The sequence below is a fragment of the Coturnix japonica genome, chromosome 14, assembly GCF_001577835.2.
Source record: "Coturnix japonica isolate 7356 chromosome 14, Coturnix japonica 2.1, whole genome shotgun sequence".
Taxonomy (NCBI): Eukaryota; Metazoa; Chordata; class Aves; order Galliformes; family Phasianidae; genus Coturnix; species Coturnix japonica.
In genome coordinates this window covers 2318614-2345190 of record NC_029529.1, presented here as the reverse complement: position 1 = coordinate 2345190, position 26577 = coordinate 2318614, and the positions used below count along the sequence as shown (strand labels likewise).

The 26577-nt window shown below is 48.3% G+C and overlaps 2 protein-coding genes and 1 long non-coding RNA gene across 3 annotated transcripts in view; all 3 read left to right on the top strand.

Annotated features, from left to right (window-relative positions):
* The first annotated feature begins 22 nt into the window (after positions 1 to 22).
* Positions 23 to 1007, top strand: LOC107320571 (cytochrome c oxidase assembly protein COX19). Its single transcript, XM_015876537.2, has 3 exons — positions 23 to 159; positions 242 to 357; positions 475 to 1007. The coding sequence occupies exons 1-3, from the start codon at positions 78 to 80 to the stop codon at positions 556 to 558; spliced, it is 282 nt and encodes a 93-aa protein (XP_015732023.1). The 5' UTR covers positions 23 to 77; the 3' UTR covers positions 559 to 1007.
* Positions 1008 to 2121: 1114 nt separating this feature from the next.
* LOC107320572 lies at positions 2122 to 3285 on the top strand. The gene is made up of 2 exons (XR_001558316.1): positions 2122 to 2497; positions 2589 to 3285. It is a non-coding gene; the product is annotated as an uncharacterized LOC107320572 (long non-coding RNA).
* Positions 3286 to 10456: 7171 nt separating this feature from the next.
* Positions 10457 to 26577, top strand: part of ADAP1 (ArfGAP with dual PH domains 1) — a 36186-nt gene continuing 20065 nt past the window's right edge. Inside the window, exons 1-4 of the mRNA XM_015876523.2 lie at positions 10457 to 10746; positions 17414 to 17544; positions 18547 to 18638; positions 21960 to 22042. Coding sequence (XP_015732009.1) covers positions 10662 to 10746; positions 17414 to 17544; positions 18547 to 18638; positions 21960 to 22042 — 391 coding nt within the window. The 5' untranslated portion in view covers positions 10457 to 10661. The remainder of the gene's footprint in view (positions 10747 to 17413; positions 17545 to 18546; positions 18639 to 21959; positions 22043 to 26577) is intronic.

Genomic DNA, 26577 nt, shown 5'->3' with positions numbered 1-26577 from the left:
CCCACCCCCGCCATGTTGAGTTTCCATAGCGACGTGGTAACGTTCTCGCGAGACCTGCCCGCCTTGCTGGAGCCGCCATGTCTACCGCTATGAACTTCGGCGCCAAGAGCTTCAAGCCGCGGCCGCCGGACAAGGGCGCGTTCCCTCTGGATCATTTCGGTGCGGTAACCGGGTCCCTTCAGCTCCTCGCTGGCTCCAGGCCGAACCCGGCGGCATCCCGGCGTTCCTCTGTGTGTTGTAGGGGAGTGCAGCGCCTTCAAGGAGCGCTTCATGCAGTGCCTCCGGGACAGCGGCTTCGAGAGCGGCCCGTGCCGGCAGAGCGCTATGGCCTATCTGCAGTGCCGCATGGACAGGCAGGTTTCTTTGTGGGTTTCTATAGGGCAAATAGTAGGAAATATAAGCAGGATACGGTGCTGTTCTGTGGTAGAATCTGTTCTGCAAACGCGTTGTTTGTGTTGTTTCCGACGTAGGCAGCTCATGGCTGATGAACCGCTGGAAAAGCTGGGATTTAAGGATCTGATGGATGAGAAGTCGGAAGCAGAAGGTGGGGAGCTGTGATGGAGGAGGAGCTTTACCTCTCACATGAACAGGAAATGTGTCTTCTGTGTGGTACATCCACCTGTATATTGCTATAGGAAGTGCTTTGTGAAGGAGCCTTTGCTTCCAAAACATTCTATCCTCGAATGGGATCGTTCAAGCAATTCAAAGCACTGCCTTTGTGTACTATCCTGAGGTGTTTCTTAGCTTCCTCCTCTTAAATTCTCCATCCTGCTCTTAATGATCACTGATACTGCTTCACATAGCAGGTAACTGGTTGCCTGAGGTGTTCTGTGTGTCTGCAAGGACTGTAAGCTCTTGCAACAGCAACACAACAACCCTCCACCTCTGTGAACACCTCGTTATTCTTATGTAAGCATTACTAATGTGCTTACACCAGACACTTTTCAGGTGGAAATAAAGCTGTAGTACCTGTAAATTTCTATTTCTTAAATGATGGTGTTAATTTCTTTCTCTGGGGTGATCTCCTTCTTACCAGGCTGTGGTTCCAGCCTCCCCACTAGTTATTCTTTTATTTCCTATGCCAACGTTTGACCTTTATTTCATCATTTAACCAGAAGACAACACACTGCCCTTTATGTTGGTGGGCGGAAATTAGGTTTAAATTGTTGCTCAGGTCTGATCTGATTGAGAGGAGTGCAGGCAGCTCAGAGCAGATCTCTGTTTGAAAAGAGCATTCAGTTTGCTTGCTGCTCTGTGTTTTTGGCTGCTTCATTCCACTGCTTAAGGTCTGTCTTTTGATTAGTTTAGTGCATTCACATAAAGGAAAGCAGAGGTTCTATTGCTGAAACAGATGTTAAAAGATTTCATATTAAGCTGCTGAACAAAAGCTTTCTTTTAGTGCTGCTGAATAAAAATTAAAGTAATTGCCAGCATCTTCGGCTGAAAGCAATCAAATTTCATGCTTCCGTGCTCCGTGATTGTTGCAAAGTGACGCACCTACAAGGGATTCAGAAAACCAGCAGCAGTGGGGAATAATCAGAGGTTGTTACTTCTTTCCTGTGTTACTCTGCACAGGAATATGAGCAAGGGGTTGCTTTATGTTTTTCTTGGGACAGTTGATACTGTTACTATAGAAGGGGTGATGGTTCAGAAATCTTCAGTGTCAATGTAGCCTGCTGAGCTGGAGTTAGAGACTGTACAGACAGTGCTTTGTGCTGCCTGTAGTTCTCCCCCAGCACCTCTGTGATGTGGCCAGCAGGACCCTGTATGCTATGGGTTGACTGTGCTGCTGACCTGCCAAATGGGCACAGTGTGCTTCATCCTTCACACAGTAACTGCAGAAGTAGTAATTTCCATCCTAGCAGGGGCTGCTGGGGTTGGGATCCTGCACCTCTCACCAGCCTGTAGAAGAGATATCATCATCCAGATCCACGAGCACATCTCATCCTGCCTTCCAGTGTGGTGAGTCACCTTCACTGTGCTGTTCCTTTCATGCCAGGACAAGACAAAAGGCTGTGAGCAGATAGATGAAAATTCAGGAAACTGACAGGAGCATCTATTTCCTGGCTGTGAGGCATTAGCTGGAGAAGATGGTATGTTCTGTGGAACTGTGAGGTGAGTTCAAAGTTGGTGAGGGCTATCAGTTTTTTCGATTGAGATCTAATGTAACTGAGAAGTGGTGGAAAAATAGGTCATTAATCAATGCTGAGCCTGGTGTCAAACAATCCTGACTTGCTCTGGGGACAAGTCACTGCAACACCAGAGCCATGTGGGGGAAGTTCCCAGAATTCTCTTCAATTTATTCCTGCCAACACACAGACCATTAATTAAAACCTTTCTCTAAAACTTGTTTATTTTAGCTTTGCTCATGGGATCAAGTTTTGTGCTCCTTTACAATGACAGCAGTACAGTAAACCAAACAAGTCGTAAGTTTGTGGCTAATCTTTCCTGTTTCTGTACTGAGGGGGAAGCTCTCCAGAAGCTGATGCCAGGTTGGGTAAGTTTATTCTGGAAGTGCTGAGCTGAGGCTCAGTATGTGTGGTACAGGAGGAGGCAGCTTTGTCAGGGATGCTGATTTCTTTATGTAGCTTTTTCAGAGTTAATGAGCTGCTCTGCTATGTGTGACACCAGAAGCAAGGTGACTCGTACACAAGTGTATTAATCTTCATGTGAGAAGCTGGTGAGTGCTCCTGCTTGTGCTGGTGCTGCCTTCCAAAGGCTGCCGTGAAGCACCACCTGCTGACAGTCCCTGGGACTTGGAGAAATGCAAACGGTTGCAAAATGATGTTCAGCTTGGATTAATGTACAAAATGCCTGTTGAGATGTAATGGTACAGGTGTGGAAGGCATAGCCTAAAGCAGGAGGAAGTGCTGACTGTGTTGGAATGAAGATCTATGTAAGCTGTTAAACAATAATAGAAAACAGTAAATAAGGAGGCCATGATAGTCTTTCCTTGAGCTTTTATTCCAGCCAAACCGCTATTATAAAATAACTAGCTGCTCTGCTGCTTGGGATCCTGTCCTGGGGAGTCCCCAGGGGGCTCCAGAACAGCAGAGCTGTGTGTGCTGGCACCTTGCACACACAAACCCCCTTTCTTTGTTCAGATTAGAATCAGTTCAACCACAGAGTTTAACCTTGGTTGCTACAGTTATTTACAGAAAGAGAATGTTGCTGCAAGCCAACCCTCTAGGTCTATCTCCAAACAATAGCAACGAGCTGCAGAACAAGGAAGAAAGGGTTTAATAAACAATTCCAAGGCTCTAAGAGTTCTTTTGATTAAAAAAACAAAACAAAACAGCGATTAAAACCAGAAAAGCACAAAAGCCTGTGCAAAGAGAACCTCCTGCTGTTGTGCTGGAAGTGGGCCATGGCCTCAAGTCTTAAACATAAGCAGACTTCAGCTTGTGCCTCTGTGGTAAGGAAGGGCTGTCCCCCTTGGAAGAGGGATAGCAAGTGTAGTTATGGACAGGCAGTGGGTGCAGCCGGCTGTCCTTGCAGGTCTTGAATCCTCTCCCAAATTCTTCCCAGTTTGTTCTACCTTCTCAGACTGACTCAGATTAAGAAAGCAGAAGACTCAGAGAAGGTACCTGCAAGGGTTATTTTCCCTTTTCTGAGTGTTTCAATGGAGATTGGATGTCTGATTAATCTTTTCCCGGTTCTTTTATTCTTTTAATGACTCTGCTTCTCTGAATGGCTGGTAATGCTGCATTTCCGTCAGGATGCAGCAGTTTTCTAGCTAGCAGATTTCAAGACAAAATGCTTTCCGTCTGGTGCCATATGGCTTGAAATGCAAAAGTGATCACTGCTAGAAACAAGATCTTAGAAAGTCGCCTAAAAGTTAACGTGTGTGTACAGAGGACTTGATAAACCTTGGTGCATCTTTTTATTTCCTGGGACTGATGGTGACACAAGGAGAGGTTCCTTCTGACTTTTCATAGAGACTGATGTTCTCTCCCTAGCACTGCACAGACTGTTTCACTGCTGGATTCTTTATTCCCTGTATTCCAAGAGATCTTGGGACTTGCATCATCAGGTACATCAATTTCATATCTGTTGATTCTTGCTGGGCTTGGTTGCATGAAAGACACCCCAGACAAGTGTGGCATTCACTTTAGCCCAGCAAAAGCCTCTTAGCTGTGATTGTAAAACAGCTCTGGTGGGCTGAATCCAGTCTGTGCTGTTCCAGCACTGGTGGGATATGTACCTGTCTGCATGAATAATCTTCCCCAGCTTCCACACAGAGTAAGTAAGGTTCCACTGACGTGGGAGGGACGCTGTGGTCCATCTGGCTGCATCCTGCTGGCTGATAATGAGCAGTGCCTTACACCACCCGGTGCTGCAGGTGCTCTTCTATTCAGGTCATAGGAATTATGACAGACTGATAGCAGCAGCGATGTAAAGTAGCCTCACAAAAAGAAAGCAGGGTAATGAAGTAAAGGAGAGTATCCAGAATGAATCAGGCTTCTAACTTTATCTTGATGATTTTAAAATGTAGGCAGTGGTGGCGGCTTTTGCAGCCAGTCCCTTTGGGCAACTGAGATCTTTGGCTATTTTAGTAAATTTCTAGGAGCTGACAGCTCCAATTCCTGGTGTCCTCGACTCTAGCAAGCCCTGTTCCAGCAAGAAATTGTTAACGCGCCTGGTTTTAATCATTCTTGTAAAGCTGCCAATGGAGGAGGGCATATGGGAAGGCAGTCACACAGAGGAAGTGCTCTGGAAAGCAGACAGGCCCAGTTTTGGGTTGTTCCATTTGCATTTCTCCGTTATCAAACTGTTCTGAGTTTCAACAAGCTTAGGAGGCGCTGCATCCCTCCTCAGGACAAGGCAGGAGATCGCAGTGCTGCAGAATCTGGGATGCTGGCGCTGCTGTGAGGATTGATGTGATGCTGTGCAATGCTTCAGACCTTGCAAGTGCTCAGCTGAATCTAATGTCAAATCCCGACTTTCTTGAGAGGAGCAGGATTTATGGAGACCTCACTAGAATCAATGCCCCCATGTGGATCATCTGCTCTCGTACAGACTGTACTCAAATTCTTTTCTCTGGCAGAGGTGGTGGAGCTGCTGCTTTGTGGGTGAGATCCTGCACTCATAAAGCTGTTGAAGAGCCAGTATTTAATTCCCAGAAAGCAGTTCTGGCAGGAGGTGCATCTGGCTTTCTCACATGGGGATGTGGTTGGTGGGGCCATCCGTGTACAGGACAAAGACACAGTCAGGTACCACACAGCTTTAGTGATGCAAGGTGTGCAATTTCTGGTCAAAGAATCCAATGTTGAGCTTACAGTCTGCTGAAAAAGTATCAGGTGGGTGAAAAATGAGAGCGAGTTCAGAACATCTCATTCCATCCTTTCAAGGCTCACACCAGGAGACCTGCAGGTGTGGTGGTGCCTGCTTGAAGGACTCATTGAAGCAGAGAGATGACTGGATTGATAGCTTTATTTTGGCTTGTTTTAGCAAATAGTAACAGGGAGGAGGGATGTTTATCATTGAAACTGATGCTGCTCTAATCACAGCTCTAATAGGTTGGACTGGCTGAGACTAAATCATATTAGCAGCACTAATAACATTGGCTGGTATGGCAAATTTGCTATGGCAGCTCTAAGCCTCTGGTTCTTTGGTTCAGGTTGGTGCCACTGCTCACGGCTGGTTTGGTTATTAAAGCTCTTTCACAGAAGTCACCTGGGCAGCTGCTTCAAATCAGCACTAAAATGGCTGTTCTGTCACTCTCTCCCCTGCCATTCCCCAACCTGGCTTGGGCTCATTTTATAGTCTGCCATAAAGTTGTTTATTTTTGCACCTGCTTATAAAGGCTTTTCAGCCACAGGGGTCTCATGATGTTGTTTTCATGGCTTCTGGAGCAGGGCTGCTCTGTTGTTGCTAGAAATAATTGCCGTTAATTAATTCTTTGCTGATTTTTCTTTGGCAAAGCACACTGAAATAAACAAGCGAACAGCACGTTCTGTATACTGATGCTGTGGGAGCTGTTACAGGGTGTGCAGTGACATCCAAACAATCCCACCAGCAGCCAGAGGAAGGGTAGGACATAGTCCTTGACTTCCCATGGACAAAGTTGAGTTGGGGGAGGCTCAAATACCATCTCGAGTCCTGTGAGCAGCTTCTCCATCATTCCCTTTGCACTGAGTCCCCCAGGCCGCACAGCAGCTGCCTTGTCTGCTTCATTCTGCACCCCACAATGGGACATCATGCAGTGCCATCTCCCACTTGAATGCCTCCAAGCTGTTCCTGGAAGGATGAGGCATTTGAGCCAGGAAGAGATTAAGTTATTGGAACTGAGCAAAAGCAATTTCCACGATGAGTGTTTGCCCTGCAGTTTGCATGTCAAACCTGATTCAGGCTGAATTGATGGTGGCAAGCTCTGAATAACTGCTTGCTTTTCTCGGAGGAGCTGGGGCCCTGATGTATTGATCTCTTCACACATATGTTGGCTTTCTCTGTTCAGGACTTCCTCAGACCTAAGTCTTCTAATTTCTATGTATCAGGAATAACACTAAAAGCAGTGGTGTGATGTGGGTATAGGTGAATTATTGACTACATTGGTCTAATTTAAACTGTCAGTGTCATTAGGCAGCACAACTCCAGTCAGGTGCATATGGCAGCAGCCGTGGAGCCCATTCCCTGTGCTGTCCTCTGTGTCCTATGAAATGGATGCACTACAACTGCAAAAGGAGTTTTGCAGTGTTGTTTGCTTGTTTGTTCTTGTTTTGAGACTTTCCTTTGTGCAGCAAACAGATCCAAATCCCCGTTACCCTCATGCTGCTCTCCAGGACATGTCTGGGCCCCCAGCCACCCTGCAGTGTGACAGAGCAGCCCCTGCAGCCCCAGTGAGGATCTTGCCCCTCTGTATATTCATTCCAAAACCAGCTCGTTTCTGCAGTGAGCCCAGGGGAAAAGAAGAGCTGAGGGAAGAAACAGGACAGACCTGAGCGTGTGATGAGTGAGCTGAGAGCAGTGGTTAAGGTTACTTTCCTTTCTGTGGCAGTGTGGTCGCAGGAGAGCAGCTCTGAGCTCCGGGGTGTAGCCATGGAACAAAACTTGCAATCAGTAGAGTTGCAGAAACCTGAAAGATAGTGCCCAGGTAAATCAGCAGGGAAATAATGCTCTGCAACCCCTTCCTGCTCTCACTCTCCCTGTTTTGTCTCCCATGGGTTGGTGGAGCACAATGTTACCCAGGCAGATAGTAGGTAATGGGAGGAACAGGCTGCTTTTTCACACTGCTTGCTCTGAGCTTTGCAGCAGAGTTGGCCACTGTGCAGATGTGGTGAAACTTTGAGTTGCAAATCACTCCCCATCTTGGAGAGCTGTGTGACACCTTTTTGACACTGGGGGCTGCTGCAGGTGCAGAGCTGCTCTGCAGGCAGAGGTGTTGGATCTGCTATTTGGGCTGCCTTGCACCGTTTTCCTTTGCATTGTCACCTTAAACTCTGTCAACAGATCCCAAACAAGCACAGACTGTGTGCTTTTTTCCTGTCTGAAAGAAGGAGAAAACCCTGCAAGGATCCATGCAGCAATTTGCTCAAAATCAGAGCAAGTTGGTGCTGGTATCAGATTTACACTTGCAAGGTTTGCAGTTACCCTGCTCTGAGCTCTGCTTCATGGCATTCCTCTCCCTCCCAGACATTGCCAGTCTTCATTTAACTCAATAACCCAATAAATTATATATATACACACATACATTAATACAGACAGCTGTAAAGGTTTATTAGGAAGGGATGCCTTTATGTTCCTTTTCATTTGAACAGGAAACCACGCTGCAACTGAAATGAGTTGCTTTAGCATGGGAGCGGTCAGTGAGTGCTACGGCTTGTGCACACAAACCCTGAGCTGCAAGAGCTGCCTCTGCTGTAGTGCTGAGGAAGCAGAAGGGACCGAGGCTGCTGTATCTGCTGCTCCAGAGTTGTGCTTGAATGCGGTTGCAGTGGCATGAATTATTGATATTTCTGTTAGGGTTCACTGTTTGCACAGGAATGTGTAATGTTGTTGCAGTGTGAATGTGCTCCCAGGTCACAGAAGGAGCTGAGTTTAATACCTGTGTGTGTTTGAGTGACTGTGACACTGATAGAGCCATTTCAGGGCTAGGGCTGAAAAATGAACTGAAAATTATGGAGGGGAAGGAGAAGATATACTGGGGAGAGCTTGGACGTTTGCAGTGTGCCACCATGAAGATGAAGAGGTGAGCATCCTTTCTGAGCATCCTTTCTCCTGCCCTCACGCTCCAGCATTTCCAGGCTGCCCTGGCTACCACTGTGCACAGCACCTTGGGAGGTCATATAGATATCGTCTGTTTCTAAGACAACAACCTTGTGATGTAGAAAAGACTGAGCTCAAAGTGTGGGTGTTTATAAACAAGTGCATTGTACACATAAATACATGTGGATCTGTGTGCATATGTGGACAGAATTATATCAGACTCGATGAGTCACTCAGCAGTGGAGCATCGGATGCCATCTGAATAAGGATGGCACATTGGTACGGCTGATCCCATGATGATACAGCCAGAGGCTCCCTGAGAAGTAGGACCAAGTTCATTAAACCCTCCGTGATAGGTCACATATACAGGGAAAGCGTGTGGAGAAGCTCCTGAGAGGAGCATTGAGATGTGAGTGAACCTGAGCTGAGCTGCCACCAGCCCTTAGGATCCTCTAGCACCAGGGGTGAGCCTATGGGGGTGCCCTTGTGGACAGGCTGGGGCTGAGCCTTGCATTCCCACCGAACAGAAGATTATCTTCAATTCTGGATGGTTTGGTCCTCTTCCAACCTCCCTCCGTTCCTCCTCTGTCCATCCACTCGTGCTGTTTCCCACTTGGATGCTGGGAGCAGGACTTGCACCGTGGGGAGCTCGGTGGTGGTGGTGGGAGCTGAGCGCTGCGGTGGCTGCGGGTTGATCGTGGCTGGCTCCGTTCAGCGCCTCCGCTGCGCAGCCGCTCCTCTGCCAGCCGCTCCCCTCCCATCACTGACAACAGGCTCCGTTATATTTGATTTTATTACAAGATATAAATTTCTGTCTGCAGCCCTGGTTTCCAGCACGCAGAGAGGGATTGCCTAGCAACCAGGAGAACAAAAATTAAGAGAATCAATAAGACTTAATGGAAAGCTAAACAGAGATTTAACCCCCCCCCCCCCCCCCCCAGCCCTGCCCCCTTTCAGTTCCCAATGACTCGTGGCATCCTGGCTGTTGTATGAGGCATTCAGCAAGTGCCTGCGCTGGGAAAGCTGGAGGGAGGGTCTGAGGTGCAGATGATAAACTTGCCTTATGATTTGGGTTTAGAGCTCTGCTCCTGTAAGCGAGGAGCAATCCCACCAGCTCTACATGGCAGGGTTTGGTAGGACCGCGGCTGTGATGCTGTGGGGAACCAGCTTAACTCCTTGCCATGGGTTTAAGCCCCTGGTGGGTGTTGGTGTTCTGCTCCAGGTTAGAGGGACTGAACAAGCAAGGTTGCTTGCAGCCACACCAGCTGGAGGCTGCGGCTCCAAACCTCAACAGAAGGGCTCTGTTTGGGATTATGCCTTCGGTTCGCATGGGAACGAGTTTGCAGATGTCATCAGCCTACACGTGTACGAGCAGCAACCCTCGGCGCAGCGCTGCACAGAGTCAGCAAGGAGCAGCCTGACGTCAGTTGGGAACAATCAGAAATTGACTCTGTTACAGTCGCTCGCCTGACAGCACAAATGCAAAGGTCATTCAGGAAAATGTATTCCAGACAAGGGGAGCATTGTAAACCCATCAGGCCACGATTTTGCCCCTATTTAAGGCTGAATGCTATTTTCTTTGCACAAGGCTCTCCCCGGAACCTGTGGCTCCGCTCATGTCCGTGTAGGTTGGTGAGATCGAGGCTGCACGGCTGGAAGGTTTCCCAGAGCTACGTGGAGCCTCCAGGTGCTGCTGCCTTTGCCCCACAGCAGCACAGTGGGGCTTAAGGGAGCGGACAGGGCTGTGTGGACCACAAGCACTCAGGTGCCCACAGCCTGTGTTTGACAGGAGGGATGAGGTGTGAGGACGGCAGCCTCGAAGGTGCAGATCCGTATCCCTCCTCTCACAGGGTTTCCCACATCACCGCCCCGAGCTGTTACACGGCCTTCGCCCCTTGGTGCGAGGGCGGCTGCAGCCCTTGGCCCCAGCAACGCAGCCGCGATGCCCCGGGGACCCTCACATCAGCCGGTGCCGGCGGCGTGCGGCATCCCCAGCGCCTGGAGGGGCAAATCCTGCCGGGGTGCACCTGAGGACGGCGGTGAAGGAGAGCTGGTGTGCAGAGCGGGTGGGCTCGGGAGAGAGACATTACCGGGAAAGAGGTGGCCCCGACCAGCGGGAGCATCCCAAGGGCAGAGCGCGGCGGGGTACCGGGCACTGCGGGGTGGGAGCGGCCGCTGGAGGTCGCGGGCGAGCGGCACGAGGAGCTGCCGGCCCCCGGGGCCTGGCGGAAGGCGGAACCGGCGCCGTGCCCGGCCGGGAGGGAGGGAGAGAAGGAGAGAAGGAGAGAGGCTGCGGGGCGAGGAGGCGGCCGCGGCAGAATCCGCCCCGGCGCTCCCCCTCCCGCCGTTCACCTTGCGCGGGGCGAGGGGCCGCATGGAGCAGCCCCGGCGCCGCCCAACGCGCCGCGCCCCGCGATGAGGTGCCGCTAACCGCGGCGGACCCGCCCGCAGCCCCCATGGCGAAGGAGAGGAGCAGGAAGGCGCTGGTCGAGCTGCTCCAGCGACCGGGCAACGCGGCGTGCGCCGACTGCGCTGCTCCGGGTAAGCGCGGGCGGGGGCTGCGGCACCCGGCACCTCCCCGGACCTTCGTCCCTACCCCGAACCCCCGCCGGCACCGGGTGGGGGGCTCGGCTGCGTCGCGGTCTCCCGCAGTGCTGCGGCTGGACCGCGGTGCCATCGCGGCGGGTCCCCTCCGCCCCGCAGCGCCGTGCTGCCGTGCCAATGTTCCAATGTGCTGCCGTGCCAATGTGCCATGGTGCCATCGTGCCATGGTACTACCGTGCCAATGTGCTGCCGTGCCATGGTGCCGCCGCTGACGTCCGTGCGGTCGGACAGGTGTCTGCGCTCCGACCTCCGCCCGGCGCTGCTGCTGCCGTGTGCGGGCTCCGCGCGGCGCTTCAATACGGGCTGCCCCGCTGGGAGCCGGGCTGCGGTGGGGGACAGCGTCGGACACCGCTCCTCGCCCCCTGGGGCCGCGGGGGAGCACAGCCTGGGCCTGGCTCTCGCTGGGCACCGCCTGCCTGGTGCTGCAGGACTGCCCTGGGGGAGCCTTAGGCGATCGCATTGCCACTGACCCCCTCCCCCATCCCGTTTTTTTTCCCCCTGATTACCGCATGGGAACAGCGAAATGTGCGTGAGCTTACATGGCTCTAAAGGAGGTGTAGGGAAGGGATGTCCTTTTTAGCCTCGGTCACGTTGAAGGTTAAAAACCAACTAAAAAAAAAAAAAAAAAAAAAAAAAAAAAAAAAAAAAAAAAAAACCTGCTTCAGCGGAAGCTTTGCTTTGTAACCATCTGGGTATTGATTTATTGGGGATTTCAAGCTCTGTCGGCTGCCACCAAGTAGCACCAGCGGTACCATCACTGGCGCTTTTATGGCCCCAGTCGACATCTCGTGAAGCCGCAGCTCACACGGCGCTGCGTCCCCGGTACCAGCTGAGAGGACAAAGAACTTTCTGCTATTTGGAACTGCTGTTTAGGGCTGCTCCCACCCATCTGCGGGCTGTGGGGCTGCAGCTGCCCACCCCCAGCTGCCATGTGGGCACAGCAGTGGGTGTATCCCGATGTTTTCCCTTCCCTGAGAAGGGAGACTCATTGAGCCCACGCTGTGCATTTCCATGGGGTGACGCTTCCTTGCCCTGTGTGCAGTGCTAAGCCCCTCCGCAAAATGGGGGCTTCCTCAGCATCAGCAGGATAGAGATGGAGCTGTAGGGCAGTAAAACAGCTCACAATGAGGGAAGATGGTTCTTGTTAACGTCTATAATTGGGTTTGTAAAGTAACAAAGCCATGTTGCTTTTGGTGATTCTCATGTGCAGAGATGTCATGAAAGTCAGAGAGAATTGGGGGCAGTGTCTTTTGTTAGATGAAGTGTGCTATATTAATACCATCCTGCCCTCTGTCACAGCATTACTTCCTTGGAACTGCATCTCTGTTCTTAACCCAATTTCTTTAGCGGTCCCTTTGCTTTGATGTCTTTGGTAAAGGTGAGCTGGTTGCTGTGCTGTAACACGCTCATCAGGGTGGCAGTGGGCATTGGCTGCCCAGGGTTGTTCCATAGGGACTAAGGCATCTGTGGGCGATACTGAAAATATTCAGGCTGAATCCTGTTACACATCCTGGGCAGGGGCAGCAGGCAACGTCTTTCTGAGTCTGGTGATTCAAGACAGGAGACTGGAGAGCCTCCAGACTGCAGTGTGCATCTGTTATCCGTTCAGAAATGGGATATGCAGAGAGATAAGGGCGAGAGCTGGTGCCAGGCAGACAGGTAGGGATGGAAAAGTAATGAAGCAGACAAGGTGAAGTGAGAATGGAAAGCATGGAGAATGAACAGAAGATGGGAAATTGTGTAGTGCTGTGTTCCCACATGGTTGTGCTGCTGATGTGGTGCAGCTGGGATGAGCAGCAGGTCAGGAGCCCTGATGGCTTTGGTTGCTTCTCAGCTGAGCGTGTTCCTTTCCCTGAAATCCTGAGCTGGAGCCACAGTAAGAGAAGTCACTCAGTGAAGGGATGCAGATAACAGAGGCTGGATGGGCCTGAGGGATAGCAGGTGGAAATTTCATGTCAGGCAGTTGATTCACGTGTTTGGAAGCCAGCTGGGTTTTCTTTTGTTCTTGGGCATATTTCTTGCAGAAATGGACCCATCAGTGGGAGCTTTTTTTCCCACCCTGCTGTCAAAAAAAAGAAACCCAACGGATTTTCTTTTGTTAATGAGGCTCACTTGGGTGCCAGAACAGCAGCCACAGCCCCAGGCTGATGACTTGCCCCAGGTGTGACAGCTCATGCAACTAAAGCTGGGTTCCTGGCACAGAAGAGCTTGCACTGTTGTGACTAAGCTGCGACCATGCAAAAAATCAGCCCCCAAATGGACATGGAGCGCTGGCAGTGCCTTTTCTCTTGGTCTGTGTAAGGTTTTTTGTCCCCTGTAGGTCAGCTCTTGGCTGGATCCTTGGTGAGAGCTCCACAAAGCCTACCCATAGCCTGGATCTGAGCCAGTGTTTGCCACTTACTGAGGTATCCAGATCCTTGAACCGAGGCTGTTTACTGTCAGATCTCAAATGGTGCTGAATCTGATGCTCAGAAAGATGAGGTCTGTGCTCTGTGCCTTCCCCAGGGCTGCTGTGTGGGCTGGCAGGAAAATCTCCAGTGCAAAAGCAGAGCTTCCATTGAGTTCTCCCGGATGAGGTGTTGAGGGCATGTCTCAGGCCGAGGGAGCAGGGCTGTAGTGCTCAGGCCTGGATGGCTGGGAGCGTGGAAGAAATGCTAATATTGAAACTGAAAACAAGAGTGATGAAAAAACCACTGTGGTTGCTTCTCACTCATGCAGCTCCTGCTTGTCAAAAGGCTCCTAGCTTGGTTTTCATTAATTATGCCTTTATAGGACCTTAGTTTGCAAGGAAAGGTTGTTCTAAGTAAGAAAATACTGAAGTTGAAAAAAAACATTTGCCATCTGTAATGGATGAGACCACGTTGGCTGCATTTGTGAGACCCAATGGCGGGGTCCCAGCAGTGCTGTTACCTGCAGGTAACATAGGCTGCTGTGCTGTCACTGTGGTGCATGGGGGTTGGGCTCCCAGGGGCTGATTTGCAGCATGGTTATTTGGATGCATTACAGACAGGCCTTTTTAAATGTATTTTTTTTCTTCCCTAAATGATTCTTTGTCTCAGGCAATCTTTCCTTGCATCACGAGATGAATGGTTGTCTCAGAGCACAACGAGACCTTGAGCATTTCTCCCTTTGTTCCATTTCTCTATCACTTAGGGTTGTGTTTGCACTGAGTGAGGTTCATTTTGCAGTGCAGGAGGACAGTGTGTCACTGAAGACATAAGTAGGAATCCCATCGAAGCGGTCCTGCAGTTCAAACCCTCCAGCAGTTCATGTGTTTTTTGGTCTGTTTTTAACATCATTTCCATGTTCCTTATTTGGGATGGATTACTGGAATCTGGATCCTCAAGGGAGAATGGGGAAAATCAGCCTTTCAGGGCTTGTGTGAGGTGGGGAAGGAGCAGAGGTTGAGTGATAGAGGCTAGACTTGCATCAGAGGGGGTTTGGTATCTTGGTGCTGTGGTATGTATTGGAGCCTGCGGAGGGGATTGTGAGCTGAGGTGGGTTGCAAACACCCTCCTGCAGCCCCAGCACTGTGTGATTGCTGGAGCAGGTGAAGCTTTTCCATTCCCTTGATTTCCTGAAATAAGGGAGATGATTAGAGTTGAACAGCTGAGTGCCAGGGATCGCTTGATTTGCTCTGGATTAAGGAGGACATCGAGAGGGTTGGATCTCAAGCCTCTTACTCCGTATCCACTCACTAGCCTAAAACCAGCAATTCGAAGGCAGGTGACTGAGCTGTTGGGTCCCATCATGCACACTGACATCCCATCCCTCTGCATAGCACAGGGCTGTGTGCCGGAGCTCGTGCTGTCTCTTTGCCCCCACCACCTCCCACTGGAAAGCTGTTCCGGAGCTCGCTGCTCCAATGCCGTCTTTTCCTTCTCAAGCTAAAAGTGGAAACTTGTTCCCTCACCTCCATTGTCCTCCAGCTGAAACAGTTCTTTTTCTTCCCAAGAATTTTCCAGCTCTTCTACCTTGGTGTAAGCAGAGCAGAGGGAAGGGTGTGTGTGTGTGTAGGGGGGTTAGACTCCCATGGCAGCTTGCTTATCTTGATGCCACCTTGTGCAGGGAGAAGGACCTTCTGAAACAAAAGGCATTGAGAGGGGCAGCTCTGTCTGCTCCTGCTGGAGCCTGACAGCTGAATCCAAAGCCTTGGCAAGTTTAATGCCTGAAAAATGTTCTTACTTAGAGAGGAGTGCTGGTGGGAGGCTGCTTGGCTTCACTTTTAGTGTCTTTTATTGTTATTTTTAAACACGCGTGACCAGGGCCTGCTAACTAACCTCCCAAAGCAAACAGCAACAGAACTGCAGTGCTTTGCATCAGGTTCTCCTCACTGTGGTGTTTTGCAAACCAACAGCAGTGAGTGGCAGCAGAAAGGCCTTTGCATATGTTGATTACATGGAAATCCCTGTGCTTACATCTATCACAGGACACGTTACCTTTCTTGTGCAGGGTGAGAAGAGGCTCTGCCTTCCTGGGCAGGTCCTCCTCTCTCCTCTTGTAGCCTCTTACCTCCTCAGACAGGAGAAGTTCTGTTTCCTCCAGGTCCCTTCTTATGCTCAGTGATATCGGGTTGAAGCTGAAGCTGGCTTGCTGTGTGCTGGCTGTCCCTGGGCCTTGTTATAACAGCCAGGGCTGGTTTCTGAGTTAAGCTGTGTGGCTTGAGTGTTTCAGTTTTGCTTTGGGTGAGCTCTGGCCTTGTCTTCCCTTGCAGGTGAACAAGATGTGAAGAAGTCACCCCCAGCATCCTTCTCTGAAATTTAGCTTTGTTCATCTGTTTATTTAACTTAAATGAAGCTGTATCAGGCTTTTATCTTTACCGTTGCTCTCATCTGTTTGCAGGTGATGAAAAATCTCTGCCATGTTATGCAGTGGAAGCCTTCTAGAGCAGACATCAGCCATCCTGCAGCAGTGATGCTAAAGCATGAGAGGCCTCCTGTGTTACAGGAGTGCACTTGGTGTAATCTTCCCTCACTCTTTGTTAGCCTTTACTCCTATTGGCTTGACGTAATGGAATAAAGTCATTTGTGTTGCACTTTAGAATGCCGTGGAGTTTTCATTAGGCTTCACTGCTGTTTTTTTGATGCTCTGCAGGCTTAGAAAACGACTTGTCTTTTTTGATAATGGCCCAAGTTGTGAGTAGTGCACTGCGGTGGCAATGCATCATGATCTGGAAGAGGGAAGGGTGTGTGGCTGTCTTTGCTGGATCAGAGCAGATGAAGTGGCTTAAATGAAGTCACTGAAATCCCAGTGGAGAATATGCTCCAGCCATGGAGACATCTGGCCGTGCAGCAGGGAAACTTCATTCCTTTGAGCTAAAAAGCTGCCAGCAGATCTTAGGGATGCGCCAGGATGAGGGCTTGCTTGGGTCTATAACCCCCTGCCTTGTCCAGATGATGCTTACTGATTTGCTAATTGGAGTGGAAATGCTAAGTCAGGGCTGGAGGCAGTGATGGAGCAACCTAGTGCAAAGGCAGGGCCAACCCAGGGGAGCTCAGGTGCATGCAGTGCAATGCATTGAGTGGCCAGGAAGGTGAAGCCAGAATCCACCCCTTCCCAGCCCTCATTTAAGGGCAGGCAGTGGAGGTGAGGGCATCTCACTGGAGATACCTGTATTCCTGGGCTCTTCCAGCAATAAGCAATTTTTCTTCCTTTGTTTCTGCATCCAGGGCTGCTGCTTTTAGGACTGTCCTCATTTGCTGCAGCCAAAGACTTTGCCACCCCTCTATTTTTGCTATCCTTTTCATCCCATTATAGTATTATGCTAATTATTTTACTAATGGTGTTTTGGAAAGACTTCCTTTAGCATTTGGGCTGGTTTGGGGGTATTCACTACTTAGCAGTTTCTTGGAGGGTGCTAACTCAGCTGCTGGGGCTTTCTGACCTGCTGACAGGCACTGCTTGGTGCACCCTGCCTTGCCCTGCAGACTGTCTGTGTGCTGGGCACTGCCTGATGGCTGCAGCTCTCTGGGGAGGAATGTGGAGATGAAGGATGGGTGTTTAAAGTGCTTTGTGTGAGAAGTCAGCTCAGAGCTGTGTGCAAAGCAAGCTCTGCTTAGAGAAAGCACAGAGCTGCTACTGCAGCCTTTTACCATCGCTGCAGGTGATGGGACTTGGCCTGGCCTGGCAGCCCTTTCTGCATTCTCCATGCTGTGTAAAACAAAGAAAACAACCTCCCAGAATAAGAACAACCGAGGCAGGGAATCAGCACTGGGGTTTCCCTGAGCTGCTTGTTTTAGTGGGGCAGTTCCTGCTCTGCAGGGTGCTCACTGGGCTCTGCTGGTGAAGGTTGGGTGTTTTGCTCTTTGTGTGAGTGAGGACTGACTTCTGGAGGAGTCTTGTGGGTATATTCTGTGCATTGAGTTTCGGTGAATAAGCGATGCTGCTGAGGTTGCAGGCCTGCTAACAGTTATACCAGTTATAGTGATAATTAGTATAAACTAATGCATGTCTTCTACTTGTATGTTAATGTGATGCCTTTACAATGACGGAATTTGGACCCAGTGACTCCAGACCTCCTGTGCTGTTATCTGTCCTTCCCACTTCTCCTTCCTGTGCTGAATTTGATTCATCAAACACTTTCTCCTTCCCATTTTTCTTTCAGATCCAGACTGGGCATCTCATAGCCTGGGGATTTTCATCTGTTTGAACTGTTCGGGAATCCATCGCAATATTCCACAAGTCAGCAAAGTGAAGTCGGTCCGTCTGGATGACTGGGATGATGCTCAAGTGGAGGTAAGTGCGTCTCAGGCTTGAAATGCCAGCAAGCATGGTGTCATTACATCTCACATCGCTGCTCTTAATGCCACCTCACCGGCAAAGCAGTAAAACTGAGTCCTGTCCAAAGAAGGCACAGCAAACGTGATTCCCAGGGAGCATTTCTAAATTGAAGCCTGTGGTGTCATACTTACAAAAGCTGATTGAAAAATGGAATAACTATTCCATGAAGAGGTTGGGATTGTTTCCCCAACCCTATAAATGATCATAGAGTGTGTAGAAATTATTGATCCTAAATGGACCGTCTTCTGTTTCTCCTGTTACATCCACTGTCTCCTGCTGTCCCTGCCCGGCTCGGCTGTTCTTGGCTCTCTTCCACTGAGCTCTGAAGGCTTTTAAACTCAGTGTCATAAAGAACTGTACCCTTGCAATGCAAATCCTCTCTATTTATGCAACACAACCAAACAGATTTTAGTGATGTTGCTGAAGCAAACCCAACCGGGGCACCTATGTACTTTGACTGTTCTTATCTTTAAGGGCACATAGAATGGTTCCAGTCATTGATTTTTTTATGTTTTGTTTTGTAGATTTGAGGTTTTTTTCAGAGAGCCGCAGCTCACAGTCATGTGTTCTATGAGAAAAATAGGCCTTTGTGTTGCTGGGGCTTTTCCTTCCCTGGTTATTTTGCTTTTTGTTTTGAGTCGACTGAATATATAAACTCAAGAACCTTAAAAAAGTGAAAATAGAGAGGAAAAAACCCCTTGGAAATAAAGAAAATGACAAGCTTTACCTGTAGTTCTGGTTGTACAGTTGACAAAACATATTTGGCACAGGGCTGCCCGGAAAAGGATGTTTTTCTTAGGCTTATAAAGTGACTTTAATTAAGTAAAATTTATGAATAGGGAAAGATGTGGCCCCATCCCAATTAGTTTAGTGCTCTGAGGAAGCAAAGGAAGACGGGGGAAATAAACCCAAGCATTAACGTTTCTTAATTCTTTCTTTTTCTTCTCTTTTTTACAGTTTATGGCCTCAAACGGGAACAACGTAGCAAAAGCAAAATATGAATCGAAAATGCCACCGTTTTATTACAAGCCAACATTTCTTGACTGTCAGTAAGTAAAGAGCTTTGCTGGTAAACAGCTTTTACTTGTTTGTGCAGCTGCAGCCTCTGTTGTATTTCAGTTTTAGCGTGATATGTTTTTCAGCTGCAATGGGGATTGCGTTTATAGGAAGCCCTGAATATCGGTGTTCTTCTGTGTGGTAGAATTTATTCCACGCGTGGGATCTTGTTAAAGGAGTCCTGTTGAGATGATGTGGAGAAGTCAATAGTTTGTCTGTTCCCCAGATTCTTACAAGTTCCTAAGGCTACAAAGATGCCAATTTCCACCCATTGATTTCTGCCTTTACAAGTAGCCTTTCTGCTCTGAAATGTAACTCTCTTTCCTGATACAGGAGAGGCTGATTACTTCTAAATGTCAAAAGGGCAGATTGTTTTTTTCCTTCTTCATTTTCTCTTGGAGTCACACATCTCTTCTATGGGGACAAGGAAGAAGCTGCTGTATCCTGTACTCTGTAGTTGAGCCTCCCTGCTAAGCTGGGGCAGGCTTTGCAGTGTGAGGCAGCTGAGCAGACAGGATGGGCTGCACTGAGCAGGATGGATGGATGTTGTTTGTTCCATGAGGTTGTTTTCTATGGCTCAATCCTGCAGTGTACTGATGGGGGTTTGTATGTTTTTGTGTTAGCAAGCAGGTGAGGAGTAGCCTCTGAGATCCTGTTAGTGCTGCTTGAGCTGGGTGTCAGAAGTGGAAAGCTTTGTTCAGCACTGTGCTATGGCAATGCCCAGGCTCTGAGGTGCATTCAGCCCCTGTAAGAGGTGCACCAAATGGAAACATTGGAAGCACTGGTAAGACTCTCTATGTGAGATGTTGGCCCTGGGTAGGAAGGCTCTGCTGTGTTCTCCTGGTCCGAAATCACCCTGAAGGTGAGCTGAAGGGATTCTGAGCATCTTTTGCACCCTCAAGGTGACTTTGTATTCTTATTCCTGCATTTGTCTTCCTGCAGCATGCAGAAAGCTTTTTATTTTATTTATTTTTTTGGAAAAGAAAGGACACCTGTCATCTCTGTGATATCCCAGTGGTTCATTCAGCGGTGCATCCATTCCCCAGGCTGGAAAGACCCAGGCTTGAGCAGTGCTGTCTGGCAATAAGAAAACAAGTAATTCCTTTGTGCACTGTTGGTAGATCTCAGTTTTGATCTAAAATGGCTCCTGGCAGCAGTTTCCACAGCATCTACAACTGCAGGAACGATTTGAGCATCAGCCAAACCTGTGTGTTTTGTGTTGTGATGTGCTCTGAGCATTGATCTGGCCAGGGTTATTTTTCTCAAGGAAAAAAATGCTTCCACCTTTTACCTCTCCTACTGCTTGAGCACCTGTGCTTTGTGGGAGGGAGCCCAAGGAGAAGCTGCCAGGAATCTTGCAGTCTCCGCAGTGTGCAGCATTCATCCCAGGGAGGAGATGATGCACATCCAGCTCTACATTGCAGCTCTGTTGTTTATTTTCTTTCTTCATTTTGGAGGAAAACTGGCTTCAACGAGAGTGGCTTTTTCCCCTATTTTCCAAGGACAGGACCTTGGCTTTATAAGGACTCATGATGAAAAAACCATACCTCAAAGAGAGCTGATGGAGGAGGTGGAGGGGGTTGTCCATTCTACTACTCCATTCAAGAGACTGCTGCTGGAAATACAGCCTTTCCTTAATGATTTTTTTCCTTTGCTCGCAGTTTCTTGCCGTGTTAATTACTAAGACCTTTCTGTTCTAATTGCCAAAGAAATGATGCCTCCCTGTAAGCAGCAGCCTGCCAGACTTTAGGTGGGCTGCTAAGGCTTTTGGACTTGATCCTGAAAGCTGTGCATCTCTAAGAAACACAAACTGTGTTTGCTGTGTGTCCCATCACCAGAAATACCATAACATCCCAGCAGGCAAGTGCTGCAATCACTTCTGTGATAGAGCTGTTGAAATCAAAGAGGGCTTGTGTTGCAGGGCCTTGTATTGGGCATGTGATATCTGTTGTTTTATGTACATCTTCACCTCAAGAAAAATACACTTGAATAAAAGCAGAGAATTCTGTCAGCAGCGGGTATCTAAAAGCCCCCTCAAGGCAGACTGACAATGAAATGGAGATCAGACCTGAAGTCTACTAGAAACAATGTGGAGACTATAGGACTTAAGGGACCTGAGACTTGGCCCTGCCCCTCTGGCTGCCTTCAGATCCTGTAGATACCAGGACAAATTCCTGTGCCTTAAACATACGAGCATTGCCAGTGATGCTGGGGTTTACCTCACAGACTCAACAGCAGTTTTCTATGGCAGGATTGCCTCTAGTCCTTTGTAGCAAGTATGGTCAAGTGCATACTCAAGCTCTCTGAGGAAGTGTAGGAACGGGCAATTGAATTCTGCTGTTGGGGTATTCAGTCTTCTACACTTACAGCCTAACATGGTGCAGATGTTGGATCCAGGAAGAGCCTTTTGCTCAACCCAGAAATCTCTGTGCATGTCTCTGCAAAACCCACCTGAGCCCCATGCGAGGATCTGAAGATGGGCTGTACTCAATCCAGGGTATAACACAGGGTGACAGCAGAAGAGAGATGCCCCAGTAACCAGCCGCGTGCTCCTGGTCTTCTCAAGGCTTCATAGAATCATAGAATTACTCAGGTTGGAAGAGACCTCAAAGATCATCAAGTCCAACCGCAGTCTAACCATAGTACCATAACTCTGACAACCCTCTGCTAAATCATATCTCTGAGCACCACATCCAAATGGCTCTTAAACACATCCAGGGATGGTGACTCAACCACCTCCCTGGGCAACCCATTCCAGTGACCAGAGTCAGAGACCACCTATGGCTTGAATTCCTATTATTGCTAGTTTGGGAGCTCCATGACACCTTGCAGTGAGCTCCATGTCTCTTGAGTCACAGGTGTCACCTATAGGCCATCATGTGTGTACATCAGAGTGTACCACGTTTCTATTCTCACAATAACAGCTTTAGGTCTCTTTTTGTTTGTTTTTTTGTGGTCCTGTTCTTTTTCTCCTTCATTCAGTGATCCCTTTTACTAAAGAGTCCAATCTGAGGAGCTTGGTTAGAATTGTTCGCATGGTGAGGGAATTCTGTATGGAGGCGGCCTGGGTGGGTGGCAATGGGCTGTTGTGCTAAATCAGTAGATTTTCCTTAGTACAGTTCCAATAACATAAGATGTGCAGGGAAACAATTGATTTGTTGTCTAACAACGTGGAGGGGAGCTCTTGAATCTGGAGTGTGCTATGTAATGTTTGGGAGACTTTTATATCCCAGTTGTATTTTGATTGCAGAATTAATGATTATGGATTCTTCCTCAGTTTATCTTGGACTTCTCTGTGTATTGTTTTTTTCCAGGCTGCTGCGGGAACAGTGGATCAGAGCCAAATATGAAAGGAAAGAATTCATTCACAGTGAGAAGCAGGAGCCTTATTCTGCAGGTAGCCAAAGAAACATTGGGCAGATCAGTGCTTTGATGTCCATTACCATCCCTTTTTCTTGTTGGTGTTTGTATTTACTTCACATTGATTATTGCTCATATGTCACTAAGGAAGTGTGATCTTTAGGGAAGGATTCATCCTGACGTTCCCTGTATTCGATTAGGAAATATTGGAAATGTCAGCGCCTGATGGGAGGAAGTCAATTGATAGGAGTCTTTCTGTTGACTTCAGTTGGCTTTTCACCCACGCTCAGGTTTGTTCCTGGTAGCAGGAGGTGTGAGCTAAAATGGAGATAAGGGCTCATCAAGGTTTTGCTTTGAAAAAGATGAGGTGGCATTAGTGCTAAGTGCTAAGACAGGGGGATGAGGCACTTTTATTTAACAAGGGCAGAATTTGAGAAGGTTCTGGGGTTTGGATGGGCTTGTTGTGCAGCTTCACCAGCATGAAGACTGGCATTAAGGTGCCTGAAATTAATTGGACACTGTTTTGCTATATGCAAATGGACCTTAATTTATTCTGCATATTAAGTAGTTGTCACCAGCTATGTGCATGGATGACTCTGGGATAATTTTATTAGCAAGGACCATGTTCCAGATGAAAGGTTAAAATACTATTTTTGTGCTGCTTCTCAGGACTGATAATGGGTAACTCCAGCAGTTGGCTGCTATTAAAACTGCAATTAAAATCTTCACTCGTGCAGACTCTGTTTATGCGTAGAGTCTTTCCACTCTGCTGTTTTGTATATATGAAACCTGCACATTGTGTATGTGTGCTATCTGTATTCGTGTACAGTACACTGCACATTTGTATTCTAGATTTTCAAAGCAATCTACTGGAGTTGGATGTATAGTATTGACAGTGAGTAATTGATTTCTTAGACAGATTTGAGATATATCTACTGACACGTGTATGATGCTCACCCAGGAGTAACGATGCTATTTTATACTGTGCAACTTTTAGCTGTGAAAGCCTGGATTCAGCTATAGCTTCTTCAGGCAGGTGCCCCATTTTAAGCACACAGAATGAGGTGTGTCCTCCAGTGCTGTCTGGGCACAAGGGCAGCGGTTCTGAGCTTTCTGAGAAATACTACAGAAGAGCTCAAACAGAAGCAGTAGGGTTTTTTCCCCTCTTTGAAGTCCAGCCACTGTTGGCTGTGGAAGAGAACATAGCAAATCATTTTAAATGAAGAGCCCTCGGAGAAGGGGAAGGGAAGGCAGGCTGGTGGGCATTCGTGGGTTGAGTACTGATATTTTTAGTTATATATTTTCTCTGAGGATTGTATCATCATTAAATCCAGCACAGGAGCTGAATAAGAGACCTGTGCAACGCTGACCGGGATATTATTTGTTCATTCTTATGGATGGGAAATTCCAAGGGGAGCATTTGGCCGCTCCCTGGGTTGACCAGGTTTGTGTCACAACATAGCAACAGGGAGATGGGGACCAAACTTCCAGTGCCAACTTTTCCCTTCTACTTCACCATAACAACTCCAAAGTGTGGGCGCATACCTGTGCCAAACTGTGCTGCTTCCTTTGGATAGCATGGCATAGCTCAGCTGGGGCACTGCTTTTCAGCTCTTTTGATGTTAGGTTGGGATCAGCTGTTTCTCAGGGCTATGGCTTGTGTGGTATGTGGTGTTGGACCACCCGTTTGCCCCTCTGGTGTGAAGCAAAGAGCTGGTCAGAACCATGCTATCCATAAGTACTCCGAGACAGGCTGCAGTCTGGCACTTAAAGAAACAGCTCAGCCATATCATGTGTTCTGGCTCTGCCCATGCCACAGCTGGCAGGGGTCATTTCAGCTTGGCAGCCACAGCAGCAATTGGAAGATGCACTCTGTGTGGGGTGATCCTCTTGTGCCTGCTGGGAGTTGCAGAGCATCTGGCCCATTGCTTTCCATTTGTGACCCCCTGAACTGCACAGGGATGTGCTGGAATGGGACCAGTAAGGCTATTCTCCTGCCCACCTCACACCCTGAGTTTGAGTCTTGTTTAAATGTATTTCTTCTTATTTCCAGCGCTGCCTTAGTCCATTTTTTCTCACCATTCTGAATTCCCTGAAGGAGTGTTAGATTACCAATTTCTAAGCATGAAACATTCTGTTGTTAATAGAGACGTCAGTATCCATTTTCTGGTGTTTGCTGGAAGATTTAATTCCATTTTCCCATCCCAAGGGCAATTTTGCTTTCTGACACTTGCTCAACAATTGCATAAAAATAAGAAAATGCTGGTTTTGAGCAATTCTGAGTAACATCCTTTTCCAGGCATCCTGATGAAGCTCTGGTCAGAACTTCAGTGTGTTGCTTGCAGAAGGTCCTTTGGGAAGAGACTGTCCAGAGCCTGTAGTTGTCAAGCAGAATCTATTGCAGCTGAACTGACAGACCTGGGAGAAATGAGTCCCAGGATGGGAGTGTCAGATGTGCAGGTCAGACGCTGAGAGATCACGTAGGGCAGCCTGCCAGCAGGATGCAGCAAACTTGCTAGCTGCTGGTGGGGGATGTGAGTGGGAGACAGAGGAGTGTGGGATGCAGATGCAGTGCTTGGCTTTTACACAGCTGCCCCCAGGTGCTTGCATAGCCCCCGAACCAACGGGAAACTGCCCTGTGTGGTGGGAGGTGATGCAAGGCAGCAGAACTGGAGCTGGGAAGTAGAAAGACACCTTACTCACATAGAAATCCCCATGGTGGGCAGTGCTGTGTTCAAGCAATCTCTCAAGCTGCACCCCAGGGAAGTGCTGTGGCTGCAAACCCATGGACCCAGCTTCGTGGATGTGCTGCTATACCTGCAGTCACAGCTGCTCTCCCTCAGCCCACCATTTCAGTGCACATTCCTAGTTACAGTTCCTTGCTCGTGCCCATCAGCTTCCTGTGAGGGCACATGCACTGCTTGCAGCTGCAGCCTCCAGCTTCTCAGCCATGGCTTAGTTTTTCAGTCTCATTTTGCTCTTCCCAATGAGGTGTCATTAATGAGTGTGCTGGCACCATTGATTTTAGTGCGAGGAGTTGGTGTGAGTTCAGGTAGTGCAGGAAGATTAGTAAAACAGTGATTAAATGCTTCGGTGGTCCACTATCGATTCTTAAGTATGGCCTTTTATGTGTTTGAGTTCTTAATTCTGCTCTCGTATTAGAGCTAAATAATTTGATTGTCCTAGCCTAGACATTATGAGGCAAAGCATTATCTACACACCAGTAATCATGATTAACACGGTGTGTTTTTCCCTCATGCTGCTGATGAATTTGTTGTACAACAACACAGTAAAACTGATTTGAAGACCCTCACATTAGTGTCTTTGAGGTTAGTTTTTTCCCTTCTATTAAATGAACTGTCTCAATTCCCGTCAGTCTCCAGCTAATTGTCCCTTCTCCAGGAGCTTAATGAGGCACAGGCACTGACTTCTCCTAGAAACAAAGGTTGCTGTTAGTTGCTCTTGAGTTAGAATTTGATACTCCAGGTAGTTAAAAGGTTTGTGTGATTGCTTTTGAAAGGTTTGGACATATTCCCTTGCAGTTGTAGCAACACCTTCTGAATGTCTTGCTGAAGTTACTTCGATTTTGATTGCTCTTTGCCAGGTGGATTTATGTTAACCAAGGGAAGGTATGGAGGAAGTAAAATGGAACAGTGGCTTTAGGTTTGGAGCATTATGATATTCTAGATTGGACCAAATACTTGTAAACTTTTAAGCAAAGGCAGGATCATCTCGTTTGGGGGGAGAAAGATCCTGACTCAATGCTCTTCTTGAAGAGTCCGAGCACAGAAGAGCAGCAGTTCACCAGTGAGCTGCAAATTTACAAGGCGTGTGTACTGCTACGAGATGATTTATGCCACGTATTGTTACTTAATAGGGTCACTGAGATAGTTCAGTGGTGATTTACGGGCTCAGATGGGAGTGTAGTTGCTTCCCAGCACAGTGTGAACAGATGGCGAGCATGAGATGAACTTTGTGCAAGCAACAGCTTCACTGAGTGCAGCTTTCTGCAACTTTGCTGCAATTACTGCTCCCATCTACTGCTGTTAATTTTGCAGACAGTGGAAGAGCAGTCAATAACAGGAGCAGATTCACAGGTAAAACATGCCTCTACCAAACCTGTATGCCACTATGATCACATCCTGCTAGGACTGGCTAATGGCAGCTCTCCCTTACTCACAGCATAGATGCTGTTCTATCTCTTTCCTGTTGAGACATTTTCCATTCAGGATGGGAATGCATCGTTTTGCAACGAGGAAGGAGGCAAATGCTAGCAAGCATCACTGCTTCTGTTCTTTAGTCATGGGAGGCTGGAGCTCCTCAACTGGTGCAAATTGTCACAGGTCCCATAGAAACAGTGGAGGAATTCAGACTGGCACCAGCTGAAGATGGAAGGCAGAGAAGACCTTGGTTGGTTGGTAGGTATATATCTGAGGGTGGTGGCCCTGCAGAGTATGAGACAATAGTGTTACTGCAGCCTCACATAGCTTTGGCCTCTGCTGCTTTGTATTCCATGTGTTTATGGCATGGAGTAGATCTCACTGTCGTTACTGAGGGCTGAGAAGGGTGAGC

Bases quoted from the DNA above. Each gene is read 5' to 3' on its own strand.
- LOC107320571 (XM_015876537.2), top strand. From the start codon at position 78: ATGTCTACCGCTATGAACTTCGGCGCCAAGAGCTTCAAGCCGCGGCCG. The intron at 160-241 runs GTGCGGTAACCG...TGTGTGTTGTAG, and splicing joins GTTCCCTCTGGATCATTTCG to GGGAGTGCAGCGCCTTCAAG. The intron at 358-474 runs GTTTCTTTGTGG...CGACGTAGGCAG, and splicing joins AGTGCCGCATGGACAGGCAG to CTCATGGCTGATGAACCGCT.